Source organism: Sprattus sprattus (assembly GCF_963457725.1).
Source record: "Sprattus sprattus genome assembly, chromosome: 8".
Lineage (NCBI taxonomy): Eukaryota > Metazoa > Chordata > Actinopteri > Clupeiformes > Clupeidae > Sprattus > Sprattus sprattus.
This window is the reverse complement of record NC_137927.1, coordinates 14,881,479-14,904,595: the sequence shown is the minus strand read 5'-3', so window position 1 is coordinate 14,904,595 and position 23,117 is coordinate 14,881,479. Positions and strand designations below refer to the sequence as shown.

At 41.7% G+C, this 23,117-nt stretch overlaps 1 protein-coding gene across 1 annotated transcript; it reads left to right on the top strand.

The window, feature by feature from the left end:
* Window positions 1-303: 303 nt before the first annotated feature.
* On the top strand, window positions 304-21,562 carry gramd2aa (GRAM domain containing 2Aa; the record flags this gene model as incomplete). The annotated part of the gene is made up of 12 exons (XM_080844113.1): window positions 304-410; window positions 6,593-6,709; window positions 10,941-10,998; window positions 12,241-12,313; window positions 13,012-13,115; window positions 13,924-14,022; window positions 15,462-15,533; window positions 15,713-15,775; window positions 16,852-17,032; window positions 18,630-18,723; window positions 19,395-19,502; window positions 19,822-21,562. 12 exons carry the CDS (start codon window positions 304-306, stop codon window positions 19,823-19,825), a joined length of 1,080 nt encoding a protein of 359 aa, XP_080700239.1. The 3' UTR covers window positions 19,826-21,562.
* Window positions 21,563-23,117: the final 1,555 nt, after the last annotated feature.

Genomic DNA, 23,117 nt, shown 5'->3' with positions numbered 1-23,117 from the left:
TTTGTTTCCCACACTTATAACTATGGTGCTTTGAGTTTGCGAAGACTAGAGGTTGAAAGAGAACTGCGCCATTTGAGGCTTCATTCATGCAACTTGATGCAGCGGCAGAGAGATTATGCAAGGATGATTTTGTTGAGTGTAAATGTGAAATCTGATTATCTCCATGCTGGGAGGGGCAGGGAGATATGCTGAGGCAATGGCTTTTTCACCGGGAGGGATCTGGCGAGGGGGAGCTCACAGTAACATGAGAGGACAAGGCTGATCTTGCTCCGAGACGGTGCTGCAACTGAGATTTGAGGTTTCATGGGATGCACTATATACGCTGCCAGTCCTGAGGCACCCCTGGAGGGTCCTGACCCAGCCAAACGCCCCAATGGTCCCAGCGCCAAGAGACCACACATGCGACAGAGGTGAGGCCATTTCTTCGACTTTCTGCCCAGCACAGCACTATACGAGGCTATACTTTAGAGCGCAGGGCAAAACTTCTGGGTGCGCTCGGTGTGTGATTTTTCTTGTGTTGTAGAAGTCTGCCTACAGAGTGCAGTGATGCTGGAAAAAGTAGGTCATTGTGTGAGATTATGCTTAAATGGTGGTACATTATAGGCATGGTTTGTTATGGTGACTGAGATGCTGGTGTAGTTATTCTCAGTTATTTTAAACTCTGATGATGCTGTTTTCACCTGAATTTAGATTTAAGAGGTTTTAGTCTTGCTTCTGGTTATTTACTGTTTCCATTTGTCTCAAGCAGACAATAACTTAAATGTCTGAGGGACAACACCTCAATTTGCGTCAACATTGTTGTATCTTACTGAGAATCCGATACAGTCATCAGTTTTGGAGAGAAAATGTCAAAGTGTTGTAAATAATTATGTTGATATACTTCTCCTTCACTCTGAGATGTGTTACGGCATAGTGGCAGCATTGATGGCGTGAACAAGTGGAACACTGTGGTCACCTACGATTTCAGTTCAGCCGAGTCGGACAGGCTGCCTATTAAACATGTTGCCTATGCATTTGTTCATATCCCACTGCTTCCTCCAAATGGTCTTCAAAGACCCTGATGCAAAATACATATTGTCACCACATAGATTAACCCTAACCTTTCTTACATGTTTTATATGTCTACAGACAAAACCTACTGTGTGACAACGTAGCTTTTAAGCGTTCTTAAATCACCAGCCCAAAATGTCAACTTTTGTAAGATATCGTGAGGAACAATTATGTTGAAGGTGGTAGCGTCAGCTGTAGCTTGGTGTAGCTCAACTGTCCACCCTAAATGTCCCAAATGTATACTCAGTCAGTCTTGGTACAGTCTAAAGTCCTAAGACATAAAGCTAATGAAATGGCTACCACGGCTAAATTGCTACCAAGTCCAGTTAAGCTAACGTGAGGTGGAACAAGCTATGCTCAGCCCACTTCAGTGTCTGGGTGCTTCGGGCAACAGGTTCTCAAATACAGCTCGCAGTTTGTTTGGGACACCTGAACTCGCAGCGTTGTAGCAGATAGTCATGTCTTCGTAATTTACTTTGTATACTGTTACATTGTTACTACTTCAAGATTTGCAACGGAAATACTGTCGTAGGTTTAGCTACTGACAACGTAAGATGGAGATGATTCCCCGTTACACGACCTTGAGTCCACGGAGGACGTGAGAGTTCTGGATTATAGCAAGAGCTTTCATTAAAGGTAGGCTATGTTCGGTGGGAAGTGTAACCTAGAGAAGTTCTGAAGTGATTGACGGTGTATAAGCGCCTGTTGAACGTGTCCTTTGAAGTGAAACGATAGCGCATTTTGTTATGGGAATCAATGCAACATCAGTTAACCTTACTTTATACGTTAGGTGGAATTTCTTCAATCCAGCAATCCCTCTATAAAATTACAGCGAAAAAAAAAACAGTTGTTTGGCAGAGTTTGGCTTGCTAAACGTTTAGGCTATTCTTATGAAAAGCAAAGTAGAATTGTGTAGAAGTCAAATCGGCGTTGTTCACCTCTACTTGGTCTACATTTAACAGTATAGGCTATTTATAGCAAGTGCATAGCTTATGTTTAATATATGTGTAACAATGGCTGGCCTGCCTCAACACAGCACTATCTTTTTGGAGTTGTTAGCCTTCCCCCTTAGCACAAAAATGCGTGAGATGTGTTTAAACTCTCCCTGTACTGTAGGTGTAGGTTATCCTGGGAATTACTCCTCTTAGTTGAGATCTCTGTCATGAATTAATTTTGCATGAATATCGATATTGGCGAGGCAAAAAACTACATTTTCACCACAAGATTTATGAAAGGAGTGATTCATAATCCTTTGTTTACATATAAGGCATTCACCAACATCAAACCCATAGGCAGGATTATAGTTTAAACAGGAAGAATGTCAATTGACTTTCTCCTGAGATAAATTATGAGTACTACAGCGTTTCACACTGTATGCTTTTTGCACACAAACTGAGAGTGTGTGCACATTATTGCATTTATCATAGTTAAATTGTGTCTGGTTGAAGGTTCTTTGCTTGCTTTTAGTTTGCACATATAGAATCTAATGTTATTGAAAGTGGATGCCACACACCACAATGGCATATAACCCCCAAGTTGTATAGCAGACTAAGTAAAGCAAAGTTGTGTATTTATAGTAGGCCTATATAGTTTTATTATTCCGTTTAGGTTTGTGAGTTGGGTCTGCACCATGTCTGGAAATCACAGAACTGAATGCCCGATTCTGTACTCAGTAAATTGACATATTTTCTATATTATATGTTAAAATCAACATTTAACATTTCCATTTGGTAAAGATTGAAGACTGTTACACACTGGACAGTATTTTTCTCAAATAATCTGTCTTGTAACAGCCCACAATAAGCAGTCTCTTTCAGTCGAGCTGCACTGTTAAACTCAGCTTGCTGGTGGCTGCAGGTGGTGGGACTCTTTAGACTGCATTCATTCCATGTGACTTTTTCTTCTGTGACAGGAGCCTGGGGTGCCACGCTTGCTTGCAGATGTTCCATGTGAAAGGGCCCATTAGTTTTCCTGCTTTGCAGCTGTTGCTTGAGAGTGTAGTGTTGCTTACAACAGGCTGAGTGAGGGTGAGATATCCCAGGGGTGGATTGGTTATTACACCTGGTACCTATCCATTTGCTCACTGAGAATAATCAGAACATATGACGTCAGCTTTCACTCTCACTCCAAGGCTGTCTCAGGTGAAATGGCCTTGTGCCTACTTATCCTGATTTCAGGGCCGTTATGGGCCTACTGTAGATATGAACATAAATAGATTGCCGTACACACAGTGCTCATAGGGGGGATCTTTAAATTCTTGCTGAAACCACAGTTGTATTATGATCTGTATAAATAAGTGAATGATGGTTGGATTTTTCCAATGTGAAATTACTTGTTGTTAGTAGTGTACAATACAACATGTGATGTGAATCTGAGTTATTACAATTGAAATGATTCATATAAATAATAAGTACAATATGAATAAATGTATTAGCCAAACAAATTGAACCAGTAGTTAATCAAAGAGTGAGTCCTAGAAACACTGCTGCATGAATTCTCCATGGTGCAGTCCCATTTACATACAGTGAATCACTGAAGCTATTTCAATTTATCTGGTCAGAGATGAGAACAGAGAGGGCTTTGTTGCTTTTCCATGGGCCTTTCTTTGGATAACACTTTGTTGAGAGCTGGGTTGGACTGGGAACCCTCATTAGTCTCTATTTACAGAAGAAAAGCAAGGATTCTTGAACACTCGCTCACACACACACACAAGCATGCATGCATATATTAACAGCCACATTCTAACCTCACAGTTGTAAACCAATTTAGATTCAAGATTTTGTCACGAGCGGTTCGAAAGAAATGATCGGTATCAGAAAAGCAAGGATTCTTTATCACTAGCTCACACATACACAAGCATGCATGCATTAACAGCCACATTCTTACCTCACAGTTGTAAACCCATTTAGATTCAAGATTTTGTCACAAGCAGTCAAGCCATGATGATACAGACCATTTATACATTCAACAGCTATCAACAGCTACCGATGTTGTCAAAGGAATTAATGTTTGGATAAGTTATGAAGATAATTTTAGTATGTTACAGTTCTTTGTTGGACTAGTCTAATGCATTAAAGACCCAACCATACAGCTCTTATTTTAGTCTTAATACTGTTTCTATGCTAGTTATTGAAAACCAAATAGATTCATTAATTACTGTTTTTTTATTTATTGATAGTATGCAATATTATTCACTATTGCTTTATCGAGACAAACATACAATCATAATAAGACACATGGAATGGAAGTGTATATTATACATTTACTATTGAGGGCCTCATATTTTGAGCTGCTATTTTGATGCTTCATAGAAAATCGGGCAGTGCACCTTTAACAGAGATCCCTGAATGTGCAATGCTTAATTTGATTAGGCTAATTGGATTTATGGCAGTCCTGTGACGGCCCGGCCTGGTAAATAGGCACTAAAAGGGACGAGGAGGAGGGGCGACGCAGCTCAAGATGAAGATGGGGATGATTAACCTTCATGATTAGGACACTTCAGTCTGTGTAGCTACGAGGTAGGCCATCGAGACAAGTCAACAAATATTTATATTTCGTCTAAGCTGAACATGCCCCCTCATGACCTCAAGCTGCCGTAGCTGATAGACTGATAGCGTATCTGCTCTGTTCTATAATGAAGTTCTCAACGTTCCCTGCTTGATGCATTCTAATGCTTCTTTTTATATAACATTGCAAACATAAATGGATCACATTTCTAATTTCATATAAAATAATCACTTGCATAACAATATAGAGAGCATGTTCTTCTGATTCAAAAGCCTGAAGATAAATGTGTACTCTAATCTGGTATTAAATTCTGATTTGGCTACCAGTCTGTCGGATTAAGTCCATTGGAATAGCAGCCATTTTTAAGGTGATAGTGATAGATGAAGTACACGATCGAAGGTTAATACAAGCCCTGTTTTTCTCTTTAATACCTTTTTAACTGATTATTATGTTTCTATGGCATAAGTCAGTATGAATCCCTCAAATTTCCTCACATGCCAAGACAGTTTCTATATCAACCATGTCATACTCTGTGACTGACAGTCATGACTTAGAACGCTCTGTGGACTTGACTTATCGTTGGATTTCACTCTAGTGTGAAACGTTGAGGCACCAGCACGTGGCTATGAGCCTTCACCATGTGTGTGTGTCCATTTAGGGAACCAAAGAACAGAAAAACCCTCTGAAAGGAAATGGCTGGTGTGTTACTGTATGTAGGTGACAGTGGCAAAAAGATGTTAGTTCACATTGTTTTTGGAGCAAGTGTATTTGTAAGTAAGGAAGTGGGATTTCCCTTAAGTTTGTTGAGTAGAAATCGGTATATGTATGTTGTGAATAGCAATGTGTGTCCATTTATGTTTTCAACCGTGGGACAAGTCTGTCTGCCTGTGCCTGTGTAATAACACCTTCTATTTATTATGGAGCTCAAAAGGTTTTCTCCTGTTCTCTGAAGTGAACTTCTACAGATGAAGTGAATACTTCCTTAAATACACGACAGGCTTGATGCATAATTCTTTTTAATTTGTGAAGCTCACTGGTCTATCATAAAACAAGCTGTCTATAGATTATATGATCGAGTACTGGTAAAGCCCCATTGGGTCTGACACCTAACCTTCTTCCCCCTTACTGCTTTCTTGGCCCAATTTGCCCTGTGAGTGATTTAGCACAAATTGCTCATAAGGCAGTGGATCAACAGTGACCTTAAAGAATGGGAAGAGACTTGTCAGAGCTCATCGAACTGGCAGAGCCTGAGCAATAATGACTCCTCCCAATTAGAGATAATGATGGGAGGTGGCTGGTGGAGTAAGACAGGTCCACAGTGGAGGCAGATAACTCTGGCTGTGCTCAGGGCTATTATACTCTTCATTTTTAATTGCACATGCAGGTAGTCGGGGGTGAGGGGCTCCCATGGGACCATACCTGGAAACTTGCGTGTGTGGGTGTGTGTTTACATTTGCGTGTGTGCCGGTGCATATTCATTAGGTCCGCTTATGTGTGACTGTGACGCCCTTGGATATTGGCTCCTTTCTCTGAGGGAGAGGGAGAGAGGGAGTCACAGTGTGAGTTGGAATTTCTATACCACTGTGCTTGCTTGTGAAAGGTCATTTACATGGTCCCTGCTTGTGATTTGTACCGTGTGACTTGTGTAATCCTTGGCATTCATGTGTGTGTGTGTGTGTGTGTGTGTGTGTGTGTGTGTGTGTGTGTGTGTGTGTGTGTGTGTGTGTGTGTGTGCTTGTGCGCTTTAGTGTCAGTGTGTGTGTGTGTGTGTGTGTGTGTGTGTGTGTGTGTGTGTGTGTGTGTGTGTGTGTGTGTGTGTGTGTGTGTGTGAGTGAGTTTGTGTGAGTTTGCATGTTTCTTTTGTTATGGAAGGCCATTTGTATGGGCATTAGCATGTGAAACGGACCATGTGTAAAGCATAATCCTGGCACTCACGTGTGTGTCTGTGTGCATGTGCGTGTGTCTGATGTTCAACTTCACTTTGGTCTGGGCCTGCTCTCATTGTCCGAGCGGGGCCTTGTTTGTTTGCATGCAGGCCGAAGAGCATGACTGAGCAGCAGGAACCGAGCGAGGACGTTGGCCTCCTCACGGCTGCTCCGGACCTGGCCGAGCCCCCTAAGGAAGAGGACACCCAAAACCCCCCACAGTTCAGGCAAGTCAAAACACAGACTGTCTGCTTCCTGCGCACGTAACATGGGGCTTACCGAGACGTCGCTTTGTGCTTCAAGTACAAACACCATGATGCATTCAGACTGTGACGTCTGTACTACAGCACACCCCTAATATAAATACCACCTCTTTTTTCAAATGTCCCCATCATTAGCGGGTTAAAAATCTCAGGGGAGTTGAACATGTGAACAGAGTCCAATATTGTTCCTCCCTCAGGCTTTTGTTGTACTGTGCAGGCCATACTCAAACACTTGCTTTTGTTGATTCGTCTGACTCATGCACACGTAACTTCATTCAGCCAACAATGCCCGTGGATTTTCCAGCTCTAAAACATATCATAATGCATAACTTAATGGGATATTGATGGTGTTATTGTATTCCATGACTATATGTATTCCAGATATACCATTCAGGGACAATGTGTAAGCAGGTGCAGTTATGATACAATAACACTCTGACTAAGACACTCCAAGCAAAAATACAGCATCACCATCAGTTTGACTAAAAACAACCAAACCTTTGGTATTAAGTTTTTACTGTTGCCAGCTTCCAACTGGACTAAAATGTATGAACTTAAATAAACCTCACTGTTTGACTTTATTTTATGTGATAAGCATTAAACGTGAATTAGGCCCATTCCATTTACACTTATTTCAATTGTATCCCAATAAGCTATCAGTCCTGCTGCTTTGCTCAAGAGAAGCTCTAAATTACTGAATACGAACAACAAGCCTATATGTTAGCAAATACCCTTGTTGTTCTTTGAATTTACTATCTCATTGCATAGATGCAATGGAAGAATACAGAAAGAAGTTACATAAAAGCCATCCATCTTTGAACTGTTGGCATTAGTTAATTTAAGCTCGATGTACGTGTGCACCATGTCTCTGTTTGCTCTGCCATGATGTATGGACCCTTCTGCACTTTGCTCTAAATTAGACCAGCACTGCTGGGTAAATTCATAAATCTGCTCCGTCAGCCCTTTCCCAGAAGCACAGATTATTCATGCATGGCATATGCACCAAAGAGCCAGCAGGTTATTTGAATGTAAAAGTTAGAAGGAGAGCAGTCAGTTTCATAGCCTGACCCCCTCGGTGAATGACACAGGTTACGTTATGACGTGGACTGGCTCTTATGTAACGAAGGCTCTGAGGCAGGGGTCTAATCTGCAGGGATCTGTTCTCTCTGCAGGATTTGGCAGAGCTCGCTGTTGTCTCTTTGCCCACTGAATTTCAGAGCAATATAAACTAATTTACCCCATACTTAAAGAGGGACTTGACCAAGGCTAATGCTGGGCTTAATATAGGTTTTGTGGTTCATGGGCTGCTGCATGGATAGAGCCTTAATATGGCTCTTTTCCTAAAACGAAATGGAAGAGCCCCTGTGACATGAAATGATTGTATGCAATCTAAGCTATTCTCACTCAGTTTGTATCTGATGTGCGCTTCCCAGGTCTATAAAGCTATTATGACTCTGGTGTGCAATCATTAATCACGTGTTTCCATGTCAATATGCGTTAGATCTTTTTTAGATTCCCTTAGATTCCCTTTACCCTAGGATCACAGCACATCCTCACTCTACCATGCTACCAGAGAGATGCAGCCTCACTGCCCAGCAATGCCCAGTGGCCGAACAACACTAGCCATGGCTGCGGGACGTGTCATTGAAAGTATGTGACTGCAATAGCAATAGGGTACTCATGGTGATCTGCCAATGGTAATTACCTTCCTTTGTACCTTGAGGAATAATTGAAGGTTAAGGATTTCCACCATATGAGAGAGAATGCTCTTTAAAGAACACCAACTGCTGTTGTGTTATTACACATGCTCCTATATGTTTACTACTACGGGCTTTATTAAGACCTGAAAATGAATGTTACAGAGCCATGTCCCTTGTGAAACCTAGTGTTTTTCAATAACCAGGCAAGCCTCTCACATGGGGATTACTGCCAGCGTGTGAAGACTATTTATAGAAGAATCCAGTTGGTTGCATGCACCACTGCCAGAAGATTATTCCGAAGTTGTTTGCTGTAAACATGGGCTGTCAAATAAATGTTTACAAGAAGACATCAAACTTATAGAACTGGCCTGGGAGGAAAGTGTGCTTGTGAAGGAGGCACATAATAAAATCCATTCTACCATTTTTATATCTGCAATTAAGTCTACATACTAGCCTTCTCTTTTAATCTCCTGCATTTTAAGTCATTTCTGGAAAATGTATCCGCACATGAAGCCCTCAACAAATCCTTCTAGTTTTATTTGTGACTGATTTTTCAGTCGTTTCAACTCAAGTCATACCCCATTCAATTCAAGGAAATGTATTAATTAAAACATAATTAACCACGAACAAAAACATACACCGCTATGCACCTAGCGAATATTTGTATTTGTTCATTTTATGCTGTGAACCTTTGAAAGCCCTCCGATTCTCTGTATGTTGGTGTTCTGTATTACGAGCAGGTGTTACAGATCAAATAACAAACATGAACGAATGCCATAGCCCCTGCGGAGAATGGCAGGCTAGAGATAAAACCTGGTGACTCACAGAGCACCTGATGATGACATACGTAGCACATGATGACCACACACACACAGCTCCAGCTTCCCTTATGTAGTCAATTCCCAGAGCTCAGAGCTGTGTCAGAAGTCAAGTATCCTAGTGGCCTCCCCTCTTGTACTTGTTTCTTGCTCTCTGTTTCTCTCCTTTCCTGCAGTCATTTGGCTGCTCAGCATGCATAACCATCTCTCCTGTGCTCCACAGGAAGTTCTACAAAACCCTTTGACCTAGTTCCAGTGCGTGATGAACACAATCTCAGCCAGCGTCTTTCATATTTGTTGTGTGAATTTCGATAAGCATTGCAGATAGTTTTGATCAATCTTTAGGATGAAGTTGTAATCATCAAAAATGAACGAATGAATTGTTTAAAAAATGTCTGTTATACTTAATCTGAGCGAATAATGTCAGAGAATTTCGGCTCTTTTTCCTCAGTGTTGTACGCCCCCCACGACAGAACAGAACAGAACAGAACAGAACAGCTGTTCATTGTGGGATACTGCCCCAGAGCACTAAAGGATCACAAACATATGCACACATCTCCACATTCTAGCCTGCTCTCTCTCTCCCTCTCCCTCTCTCTCTCTCTCTCTCGCTTTCTCTCTCTCTCTCTATCTATCTCTCTCTCCCTCTCTCTCTTTCCCTTCTTCTCCCTACTTCCAGGCAGATTAGATACCTGACTTTCTCTGATGTTAAAGGGTCCTTATACTGATGCGCTGTGCTAAATACAGTAGACAATGTTTTGTTCTGTGTCGCCCATTCATTAAGAAACTTTCTCCAAGCACTTGAAAAAAAAACAAGAAAAGAGTTCCGTTTACTCTTGAAACATATCTTGACCTAACATATCTTTACTCCTGAAACATCTTGAATACAAATGTCTATGTTCCTGTTTTTGCTTTCTACACATTCACACGCAGGTGTGGAAACTGGTACATGTTAGGACCAAGTCTTATCATATCAAACAATCAGACAGGTTTCCCCTGATGCATAATATAGCTCCTACACGCTGAGCAGATGTTCAGAATAACTGTTGCTCAGCTGCCGGATAAATGCATTTAAGAACTTAAGGACTAATGTGATTTTATTTTAAAATGAGTAAACAACCCAGACTTAAAATCTTGACCGCATACCAACTCCAGCTCCTCATTAAGTAAATGTGCAGAGATAGCGAAGAGCTAATGCTAGTACTGCATGGAATAAATCCCTTTCTGGACTCAGTGTATCAGGTGGCATCATGGGTGTGGGCTTTCTGTGGTACCTGGCTCATGGCACACAGCTTGGCTCCCGAGCAGCATGGCTGGCATGTAAGCCAATGGCTGCGTGCCATATGATTCCGTAACTAATGGCACAAGCTGAATTCTAGGGGAGTGATCTCACTCTTTGTAATTGACTGTGCACTTCAGGCTAGCTGACCGTGCTCCACTCCATGTGGGCACCATCAGGGTTCATTTAATGCGTCCTCATTTGGTTCAGTTGTGTGTAATGTAAGTATTAATCATCCTGTGTCCTAACCTTCAACTAAGCAAGGTCGCCACACAACAGCTGTATTGTTATACTGTAAGATACTACAGTGAAAATATGAGGGTCAAAAGGTGTTGAGTGAATTCTCATATCAATATTCCACAGTATCAATATTCCACACCCTTTGCTTTGTGTTACAGATTGCAGCTTATCGATGAACTATCGTACGAGGATGTGAAGAAATGCTACCGTGGCTCTGTAAGTCACATTTTACGTTTGTGATTTGTGTTCTGTAGATGTTATTTTATTTTGAAGCACTATAATAACGCCATTCTCATGTTGTCCAAGACCTTTATATACATTTCCATTGACAGTAACAATAACGTCACAGCAGAAGCATTGGAGAAAAGATTTATCACGTGCTGATCAAGGAAAGATGTCAGGGAAGGGTCAAGGCTAAGTTTATTAAAAACAAGTCACTGCAGCGTTTATTGGACCCTTCATCCTTAAAGGTGTCGATGCTTCCGACCTTGAGATGTGATAAAGTCAAGGAACTAGTGGCTTCCTGAAAACATGATTACAAGTCATAAATGTGCAATGCCACAACTTTAATTGCATCACGTCACCACGGCCAGATCTGTGATGTTGTGCAACCATGGGGGTAAAACATTGAGTACTCCATCCGGATTATGATGGTTATCTAAATGCTCCACTATCCCTGGCTAAGTGAATGTTTGCTGAGGTGCAGACACTTCTGGAAAGGGAGGCAGGACACGAAGTCCAGAGTACAAATGTGGCATGAAGTGTGGCAAGCCAGCGTTTCGTTTTTTTCTCTCCACATATATCATTCTGTTTTCCATTGTGGATCAAGAAGGTGTTACAGCTGTTGTCTCTGCTCGGTCGCGTTGCAGTGATAAACTACTAGGAAAAAGCAGACACAGGTGTTAGCTCTGTGCTCGCGAGGAGCCGGAAGGTGGTTGTGTGTGAGTGTGTCTGTGAGTGTCTGTGTGTGTGTGTGTGTGTGTGTGTGTGTGTGTGTGTGTTTGTGTGTGTGCCTGTGTCTGTGTGTGTGTTCTCGGGAGGAGGGGTTGAGCTGGCCCCTATTGAGAGAGGAGAGGAAAGATGAGGAGAGTCGCTAGAGTATCAGTCTGCTAGAGTTGTACACACACACACACACACACACACACACACGCACGCACGCGCATACACACGGGCACCAAACTCACATCCGGAAAGGAAGTGAAGGACTGCTCGTAGCGCTACTTGTCAGCTGCTGCCTCCTCTCCATGCAAGTGCTTGTGAGAGGGTCCTCGTGTGTGTGTGTTTGCATGTGAGAGTGACTGTGCGTGTGTGTGTGTGTGTGTGTGTGTGTGTGTGTGTGTGTGTGTGCGTGTGTGTGGCATCAGCATGTTGAGCCTGGTGCAGGGCTCTCGTCCTCTGGGGCAACGGAGCCCCACTGCTGCGGCAGACCTCATGACTTTGCCCTGTCCCTCCGCACAGACCGTCAGCAAGTACAACTCCCAGTACCACAAGCTCTTTCAGACTGTCCCTAAGGAAGAGATCCTCATGAAAGGTAAGTCTGCCAAATCATGCTTTGCTGTGCCTATTTATAGCATTTCTGTTTTTGTTTTTTTTAATACGTTGCCCATATTCATTACTCTCTTTCTCAAGCTTGATTTGTCTGCGAGAAGACAAGCTCGCTTGATCTGCTCTCTCTTATCTGAAGTTCTGTATGGAGCTGTTAGCATAGCAAAGTTCCGGTGTTTTGTCCTTGTAAAATGTTAATAATTCAAACGGGATCTTCCTTTAGTCTGCTAAATAATTTCTATGAAAAGTATTGTATCACAATAATGATGTACAGTATAATAATAACATACAATGTTTGGACTTTTCATTTCTTATTTATTTTATATTACACAACACACAGTATATTCTTCATACCAACTACTTCTAACTGAATTTGAAACCACAGTGACATGGCAGTGGTAAACAGGATATGTGTGTTCTCCGTTAGACTCATCTTACCTCCACTAAATGTCATCCAGATCTGTGTCAATCTTGTGTGTCAATCTTGTGTGTCACTGCGTGAATCTGTGTGTATATTTGTCTGTGTTTCTATTTATTTGTGTGCTTTCATGTGTGTTTCTGTGTGTTTGGCAGTTTATGCTTATATTTACACATATGATTGTGTGTGTGTGTGTCTGTGTGTGTCTGTGTCTGTGTGTATGTCTGTGTGTGACTGTGTGTCTGTGTGTGATACCCCTTTCCCAGTGTACTCGTGTGCTCTGCTACGAGATATCCTCCTGCAGGGCCGCCTTTACATTTCCAGAAACTGGCTGTGTTTCTACGCCAACCTCTTTGGCAAGGACATTAAGGTAAGTGTCAGGAAATATAAGTTTGGCTAGGTCTTCAAGGCCGTGTGTGTGACACATCTTTCCAAGGCCCCATAAAAGACAAGACTCTGTATGGTGCGTGCCACATTAGCTGCAGGCCAAGTCAGTCAAAGTCAACAGTTCACCTTTATCCTCGCATACATGCTGTCGGTATGCCGTTGGAATTCCTGCTGGAGGTTTTATCTAGCTTAAAAGCCTTGAGTGAGGAATGGAATGATGTTCATGTGCACTCTAGATATGATAACATATCACAGGATGGCTGCAAAACGGCCATCACTGTTGAGTGCCAGCCAATCCCACACTCTTAATCTGTGTATATACTGTGTAACTAAACTACATCACATTTCTGATGAGTATTTGCAGTTTGATGATTTATTTGGCAAATGTACAAAGAGTAATGAGCATTGTGATCACATGTATAATGTTGTTCTATATGATGGCAGTGAGTCAAAGGAATACATACTCAAAGAGTGTGATATCTCATGAATATACCATGGTCTATTCTGGTCTGTTTCATGCTGAAATATAATACATATAATACATGCAATATGTAACATGTTTATATAACCTTTGGTACATACAGTTATTATTGTATATATAATAATAACCATTTATACCATTTGTATATACATGTATATACAGTGTTTATGTAATGCCAAGATAATTTTAGGCAATAACAGTGTATGATGAGGAACATGTTTCTTGGTCGGCCAGTGTGCATGATTACGTGCCAGTCGTGACCATATGCCAGTAATGATGATTGATGGTCTGCTTTCATCTCTGCTCACAGGTGGCCATCCCAGTGGTGTCTGTGCGACTGGTGAAGAAACATAAAACAGCAGGCCTGGTTCCCAATGGACTGGCCATCACCACAGACACCAGTCAGAAGGTGAGGGGCTCATGTATGCTCTAGTGGGGGAAAAATGCAAATATGACAGCAAAATGATTATTAACAGCCAAAATGCCCTTTTACTGGTTAAGCATTTTTACCTCTTAGCTTGTCAGGCAGGTTCTGTTGTTGAAGCCTGTAGGTCATAATAGCTCACAAATACATCAGGGCAGCTTTTAAAAATAGTGTGTTGACCACCATTGTACTTTAAAATGTGAATTTCTGTTTTTACCTTGTATCAGCAACTGAACAGATGTGAAGGAGCACACCATTATATTCTCCTTCATATCTGTAGACAGGCAAATGTAAACTGTTAAAACCATAGTGTTGGCTGGCTTTGGGAAGAAGCGCTTCAAAGGGGAAGCTGTTTGAAAGGAGCATTGAGGCAATGAAGAGATAGGGGTCAGGCAAAAGCCATTGTGGAAACAAAAGCCTGTCAGCGAGCACAGGTGGCTGGGGAAAAAAAACAGACTAATGTAAATCGCCTGCTCAGTAGTTTGGTTATGCTGAGGGGGTTTCAAGGTGACTCGCAGGAATCTATTTTAGTCCTGTTTTTCCCTCTCACCGCCACGTAGAAAAGACTATTGTTTGCGCCAGCAGTGTACATTCCACCTTCCCTGAGGACGCGAGAAAATATTACAGGTGTGCTCACCATGCTTCATATTTTCAGAATCGCTTTGTCATCATGATTTATCTGGATGATGCTCGTGTTTGCTGCTTCAAAGAAACAGCTTTATCTTATGTGGTGTGGGTCATTGGTAGCTGTAATGTAGGAGGCTTGGCTATTTCAGTTCCGCTGAAACCCAAAATTCCTTGAGCCGGTAGTGGTTTCCTGTACCGTCACAAACTTTACCCCAGCAAAACCACAAGGCTTCCAGTTACACGATCCTTGACGGACATAAGATCTAAGCCTTCTGGTCCTTTGACAACTCACTAGATTACTGAATTATGTCTATATATAAAACTCAGTCATACCACAATGCTTTTAGGATGTCAGTCGTCTGCATTGTCTAGATAACACTGCAGAAGATGCTTTGTCTCACTTAAAGGCAGAAGCACAGGAGATGTTGAATGAAATTAATTCTAAATGGAAATATGTTCCCCGTGGTGCCTTTTTTAAGCCTTTAAGCTATAAGCTCTTTCCACTGGCTGCTTTTATACACTCATCTCTCTTATGGGAAAATGTTACTCTTTTCCTGGTAATGGGATTATTAGATAGTATTGCTGTTCCGTTGGTATCACTGAATTTGACTGTTTATGTTTGTGCTTGCTTCTGATTTACATGGTGGTTGTATTTGCATTTGTGTTTGTTGTACGAGTTGTAATTTTCTCACACATTAAAGTTACCGTGTCTACAGTGTCTTTCTACATGTAGGGGGTGAGGTCAGTTCTGATTGTATCTAATGGAAGATGTTTGTCTCCCTCTTTATCTCTTTCAGTATGTGTTTGTGTCACTCCTGTCCAGAGATAGTGTTTATGATGTATTGAGGCGGATTTGCACGCACCTCCAGGTAACGTTAAATAATAATAATAATATAATAATAATAACGCTTTATTTGTACAGTACCTTTCATACAAAAAAATGCAGCTCAAAGTGCAAATGACACCATCGCACCATCGAACTTGCTGCCAATTATGTGATTGTATTTATGGAGATAAAGAGAAATCCAACCTATCACATTTCATTCAGGTCAATGGCAAGAAGAGTCTCAGTCTCAAGCAGTTTATGGAGGAACCCAACTCCTTATCTCTGGTGAGCCTTGGACTTCTCGCATGTGTTACTGTACCTGCACTATCTGTAGGAACAACAGTGATATATAAAGGCTATAACAATTCCTAAAGTCTTTGTTTGTTTAGTTTACATTAAGTGCAATATATATTCTAAAAACATCACCTACATGTAGCCACATAATAGTCTAGCTGAATGTAGACCTGAAGAGAAGAATTTAAATAATCAACTACTATGCAACTATGTAGAATGTGTCAAATGTAACAGTTAAATACAAAAAAAACACAGACTTCCTCCCACACTGACACTGCTCATTGACAGCATTCTGTAGAGGAAATGTCCCCAGATGTAGATACAGAAGTCTACAGCTGATGACATGAGCAATAATACCTCTGCTGGCTAATGGGAGCAAAACAGTGACCCCTATCTCCCATAACACCAAACTTATGCAATGTGATTTGCCCATTGGTCAGTGTCAGCAGTGACGGTTACAACATCACTTACGGATCATACTGCCCAATATAAGCCCTCAAACTGAAAATGATGAGCAGTAGTTTGGTAAATTAGGTGGACATATTCATTTATACATAATGATATTGCCAGTCTGATTGTGTCACCTTATCTCACCAAGTTGCAAGGTAAATTAAATGCAGGGGTCTACTGAAGCTATATCTGTTTGGATATCTCAACTAAGTCTCACACTGCCAGATTGTCAAATTGCCTCCGTCACAAGAAACTAAAGCAGAATACTGATTCGGTTTCTGAGCAGCATCTGATCTCTCCCTAATTCCGGCCTCAGTGCTACCATCTAGTGTCTAGATCAGTGTTTAGTTTTTATTGTAAGACATTTTACTTTTGTATTTTCTCATACACATTCAATGTACTAAAAAACATCAAATCAGTACTCACTGAAAAACAAACTTGGTGTTGCTATGGCAGTACATGACCACAGATATAGAAATGCATATTTCCGTGACTGTTTTGAATTCGTCTTTATGCATTGAATAGTGATTTGTTTTCTCTTTGCATGTGCGCTCATGTCTCCCATCTCTCCCTATCCTCTGTCCCCCCCCCCCGACCCACCATCTCCACCCAACCAGGACGAGTTCCCGGCCCCTGATGAGTTCCCGGTCGTCGCGGTCGAGTTCCCCCCAGTGCTGAAGTGGAGGCGGAAGCCCTCCGCGGTGTCGGTCTCCTCCTCGCTCCCAGACCTGCTGGGGAACTCGGCCGGTAGCCTCAGCGCCACGGACACACCCTTCCAAACAGACCAGCCACTGGAGGGTGAGGACATGCACACACACAGACGCATACCCCCCCCCCCACACACACACACACACACACACACACACACACACACACACACACAGTCACACACACACACACACACACAGTCACACAGTCACACACACACACAGTCACACACACACAGTCACACATATGCATGGACAGTCACCCACTAATGCTGAACATATGCACACACACACACACACATACACACACACATATGCATGGACAGTCACCCACTAATGCTGAACATATGCACACACACACACACACACACACACAAACACACACACACACACAAACAGACACGCACAAACAGACACGCACAACAAACAGACACACACACAACAAACAGACAGACACAGACACAGACACACAAACAAACAGACAGACACACACACACACACACACACACACACACACACACACACAAACAGACACGCACACAACAAACACACACACAAACACACACACAAACACACACACACACACAAACAGACACACAAACACAAACAGACACACAGCACACCTGTGGCTCTTCTCCAGGGATTGTGGGTACAGAACATGAACACACTCATGAACTCTCAGTCCAACCTTCTGAATATCTGAATAATAGATACACTCGTGCAACTTCCATTTATCTTAAATTTAATTTAGCCATTATCACTATGTCAGTTAAGAGGACTTGCTTTATGCAATCAAGTCTATGTATCTGACATGTATTTACCATTAGTTTACTCAGTCACTGTCTCCCATAATATGATTGTGATTACACACCCATGTGAACAGCAAGAATCTGTGCACTCATTTCACTGGCTTGCTTGTAGTGCTTAGTTCCAGATGAAGTGTAGCGAAGTACTCCCAGCCCACCTAAATGTGAAATATATATGAATGTGGTACTATTTTGATTGTTTGCTCAGCTTAGTGTGCAGTCTGTCCTGTTCTTCAGCTCCAGTAAATCCACAGCACGTGTGGGGGTGGAACAAGCGAGGCACTGTTTGATTCGATCCGTCTCTCTTCGCTGTGGCAGATTAGGCACAAATAGAGATTTTCTCATGATAGAGCTGGAATTAAAAAGGCCTGTTGCATCTGCAGCTGAATGCTGTCAACTGGTGTGTGTGTGTGGGAGTCTGTGTGTGTCAGTGTACATGTGTATGTGTGTGTGTGTCTGTGTTGTGTGTGTAAATGCTTCACTAAATGCTTCAATAGTTGAGGGTTTTGAGAACAATTTGTCCTCGTTTTAGATCTAGATCTCTGTGGGTGCAGACAGACATTACATAGAAATGGGTAGACCACATTTATCTTTTGCATGTGTCCTCTTTGGCCTGTATTTGTTTTGTCTTTGCATGCGTGTGGTTGTGTAAGCAAGCATGCACCGGTCTAGTTCAAATAATAAAAATGTGTACCTGCTTAGCCCACAAAAACAAGGTCATACCAGTTCTCACGCCAACAAAATACTTAATAAAGGATGGGACCTATTTTTTGTCCAGCAGAGAAAATTCTCTGTCTAAATAAGGGAATTAGGATTTAATAGTGTGCGGCTAGTTCTTACCCAGCCTGACCCGGATTCATGTGCTTTTTGTTTGCTCTACAGAAATCGGCCTAGAGACAGAGAAGATCCTGCTCACAGAACCAGTTCCGGAACTGGGTCAGATGGAGTACCAGCTGCTGAAGTTTTTCATCCTACTGTGAGTTGGGTCGAACTCTGGCACTGGGGAACAGTAAATCTGCTGACTGGGTCTCCCTCTCCCTTTCCCTTTCCCTCTCCCTCTCCCTTTCTCTCCCTCTCCCTTTCCCTCTCCCTCTCTCTCTCTCTCCCTCTCCCTCTCCCTCTCCCTCTCCCTCTCCCTCTCCCTCTGTTAATCTCATTTTTCAATTTTGGCTCCTCTTCTGCAGGCCCCATCTGCAGAACCTGGCTTTTAATATTAATGTGCTGAACGGTGTGATATTAATGTTTGAACATTTTAATAAATGTATTATGGGTTTAAAAAATCCATCCCTACTCTGTGTTACTTGTACGATTGCAGGTATACGATTCCTCTGGGATCTTTGAATGATGAATGATCATATATGAGTATGTAATTATCACAGAGAATGCATGTTTCCCTTTAAGAATATGGCAGTAGTTACTAGGCAGATTTGGTAACAGGGCTCTTTCAGACCCCAATGCTGCCATCTGGTGTTTAGGCTGATGTAGTACATTTTTCTTCATTTAATGCATGCTAATTCTACAAACAAGATCACTTAATTATTCAAACTAGATGCCTGCACTAATAGTCTCCTCCTCTCTCCCTCCTCCTCTCACTTTCTCTCCTTTTCTCTCTTTATCTTGCTCTCTCTTTCTGACTGTGGTCTGCAGGATCATTCTTCTCATCCTGTCCTCCTGTTACCTAGCCTTCCGTGTGTGTAGCCTCGAGCAGCAACTGTCGTTCCTCAACCACAACCCAGCCCTGACCCTGAGGGAAAGGTACTGATCTGACTACTGCTGTCTTCAAATATTACCCGTTGCATCATGGGAGATTTCCTTCCCTGCGGTTCACACGGTGCATTGTTGTAAGGGGAGAATACCAAATGAAATAAAGAGCCGCTCTGGCACGGCTCTGTGAGGGGAAAGGGATTCTGCAGTATTACCTTACATCATCCTCAGATTGCATCACGTCCAGTGAGCACTCACAGACATCACAATTCTCCTCTCTCCTTTGTGTTGCTAGTCCATCACCATCACGATCTTTTCCCTGACATTTAACGTTAACATTTTTATATTGTGTCAATATTTGTTTTTACAGATAACTCAGGGCTTGAGTCTACCACTGGAAGGATGAGCCTACCTGCACAGGTCTCTTGCTGTCTTTGATCACGTCAAGACAATGCGAAACAGGCCCTTTTATTTATTGAAGGTTTGATGCAGTTTAGAACGGACCTATCCTGATGCCCCTGTACTATAATGATCATTGTTTCATAAAACAAGCTGGGAAGAAAAGCAAACCCCTATGGAAACCATTCTTTTGTAATGTTCCATTTGATCCTCACACTGTTATGGTGGATTAGATTGAAAAGCAGTTTCTGCCCTTCTCAAACATGCTCCATGATGATACAAATTATGATGAAAAGGGATCTGATTGATCTCACAAGCACCTTTGGCAGCCTTTTTAACATGTATGTAATCCTTCCATTTCAGAACCCCTGGAGGTTCCGAGCAATAATAATGTAAAAAAAAAAAAAGATACATTAATCTAGAAACCATCAATCACGAATGGACTTCAGTGTGACTCTTCTTGTACTGAGACTGTTGATGTTCCACATAGTCCAGAACAGTGTGAAGGAAGGGGGCAACAGAACATTGGTCAACTCATAGGATACTTGTGCTGCATAGGATGGTCAATTAGAGAAAATGGAAACGTAGATCCTTTGGGGAGTAGTTCTCTGTGGTGGAGAGAAGGTAGTGAGGAACCACTGGTAAGACAGATGTGTTTTAGCGCTGTAGAGAAACAACTAAGTTCAGTCTTCACCGTGAACATCATGTACAGCTGCAAGGCTGTATTAAGATGAAGGTATTCCACCAAGTCTGGATGAGCGGAGTACATTTATCATATAGACATTTCATAGAGCCATAGCTGAGGTACAGCACTGGACTAATCAGGGTTAAGAATGGAATAGAATATAATATTGCTAAAAAAATATGTATTTTTTTTTATGTAATCTAGAAGTGAGCAGTTATGTGGCTGCACATATCTTCATGCTGTCCACCTCAGTGAGTTTGCACAAACAGGCTAGCTATTAGACTTATGGACAGGAGGTTTTAGCCCCGTTCTTTTGTTCCTGATATGCCACGTTAAGGAGTCCTGCCTGTCCTTATAATTTATTATAATTTCACTGTACAACCACACACCATATGTTTCAGATGCCAAAATAGAACCTCAACATGTTGGCATAGCCTGGACCCTATAAAACAGATGTATGCTTTTTTTCTCCTTTGTTTTGAAAGGCTTAAGTTGTATATATTGTTTGTATATTAAATATGCAATGTAAAGATGTCACAGTAAAATCTACTGTATATTTCAAATTAACTATTGATGGAAACATCCGAAGCCAGGGGAAAGAACCTATTTTTTACAGAATGCTTGTAAAGAGTTGTAAAGAGTTCATAGTCTTTGAAGGTGTATGCGTGCTTGCACTGAAGTGAATGTGGACTGCTCAGTTTCAAACAAGAATAATGCAAATATCAAGTGCTGGAACACAAACAATTTAGACATTTCACAGAGACATTTGAAGTTGGAAGATACATTTGAACATTTCAGAACAGTTTGCCTCATATTGATGTCCCTGGTTGTTCTTGTATCCCCTTGTCTCTCCTTCCCTTTGCACAAACATAGCACTTCAAGAGCCTTGTAAGAACCGTGTCTCATGTCAAGTATTAAATAAGCAGTTCTAATGTAGACTGTTGTTTTTCCCCCAATTCACTGTCAAACACAAATGTAACATTTCAGTTGTACTAGTTGTTTAATTAAATGTTCATTAAATGTTCAGTTACTGACACATTATCTAATAAAAGCCATTTGGTCTGGAAAAACCAGTGTCAGAAATATGAAGAACATCCAGTACTGCCTTATATGTTTACCTAGAGCCTGTTGACAGGATTAGTGTTAGACTATCAACAAAATTCATAGTTGGCTGATTTAAGAAACAGCATTTGGTTTCCACTCGTTAATCAAATGAGCTGCTTCTGTGTGGGCTATGCGTGTGTACGTGCGAGCTTGCGTGCGTCTGTGCTCGTGTATGTGGGGGAGTTCTTTGTCTCTGTCTCTGTCTCTACTGTACCCTTGTGTTAATACAGACTGCCCAGAGATGGTGGGAGAGCGGCAGTGCAGTGCATGTGAAGGCAAATAGCCTGGGGCTACAAAGCTCTGAATGGGCTCCATATGCACAGTGATCTGCTTATCACTCATTTATGACAGGTTTGCAGTACCACTGTGCAACATACCACATTTTACAAGCACACACAGAGAATGAAAGGGAGAGAGAGAGAGAATGAATGAAAGGGACAGAGACAAAACCAACAGCAGCACGGTTCTCTGATAAGCACCACTTCAGCTCTTTCATGTCAAACCCGGGCACAGACACTTTCTCTCCACTGCATAGCCTCTCCTTTCCCTTGTGTAGAGAGGTTTTGTAATGTCTTTTAAGGTAAATTAATAATTCATGGCTTACCCTAGAGTAACACTCAAGGGCCGCTTGGCTGACAGCTGAGGGAAATATTGTGTTTCCCTGGCACAAGGGGATTTAAATATATCTGCATGTTTTCATGACGACTAGAGAGCCTATGTGGCTCAGCAAGGAAATTGGAAGCTGTGATCATACGGTCTTATCTAAAATTATTTACAATTCTAACTTCAAATCCATCTCACCGTTCTGAATATTTCAGCAAAACAATGGTAAAGACTCTTCTCAATATATTGGCTATATTTGAATGTGGAAAATAGTAAAAAAAAAAAAAATAAATAAAAATAAATGTTAACACCTTCCTGGCAGTAATATTCTCACTCTCTCACTTTCAGTAATGAATATGCCTTCAGAGGTCAGTATGTGATGCCCTCCACTGGCTCAGATATTATGACTATATCTGGGGGATGAAACATCTCATATGGGACTAGAGGGCTCAGCTGCCAGCCAGTGTCCATAGTGCCTTAATTGAGATTAAGTTTCCAGATGAGTTACTGCACATTTGCCTCTGACAGATGTACCTAAGCTTCATCTAGAAAGAGCAGCTGAGAAGCATGGTTGGAAATTGAAAATAAGAGGATTTTTTTTTTCTTTTATGATGTTCCCAGACAATACCAGAAAGCAAAAACTCTGTATTTTACCGTTTTCATTACATTCAATATATATGCTGTAGCTATATATTTAAAACAAAACGTTTTCGGTGGACCTTTTTTTTGACTGGTAACCAAAATTGTTCAAACTTGTTTTAACCAAATATGAGCTTCCTTTATTAAATACTGCAGTTCCCTTTACGGACACAGAGGGGAGACAAACTCCTCTTTATCCAGCTTGCCTACTCGTTCTTCAAAAACACTCCCTGTGA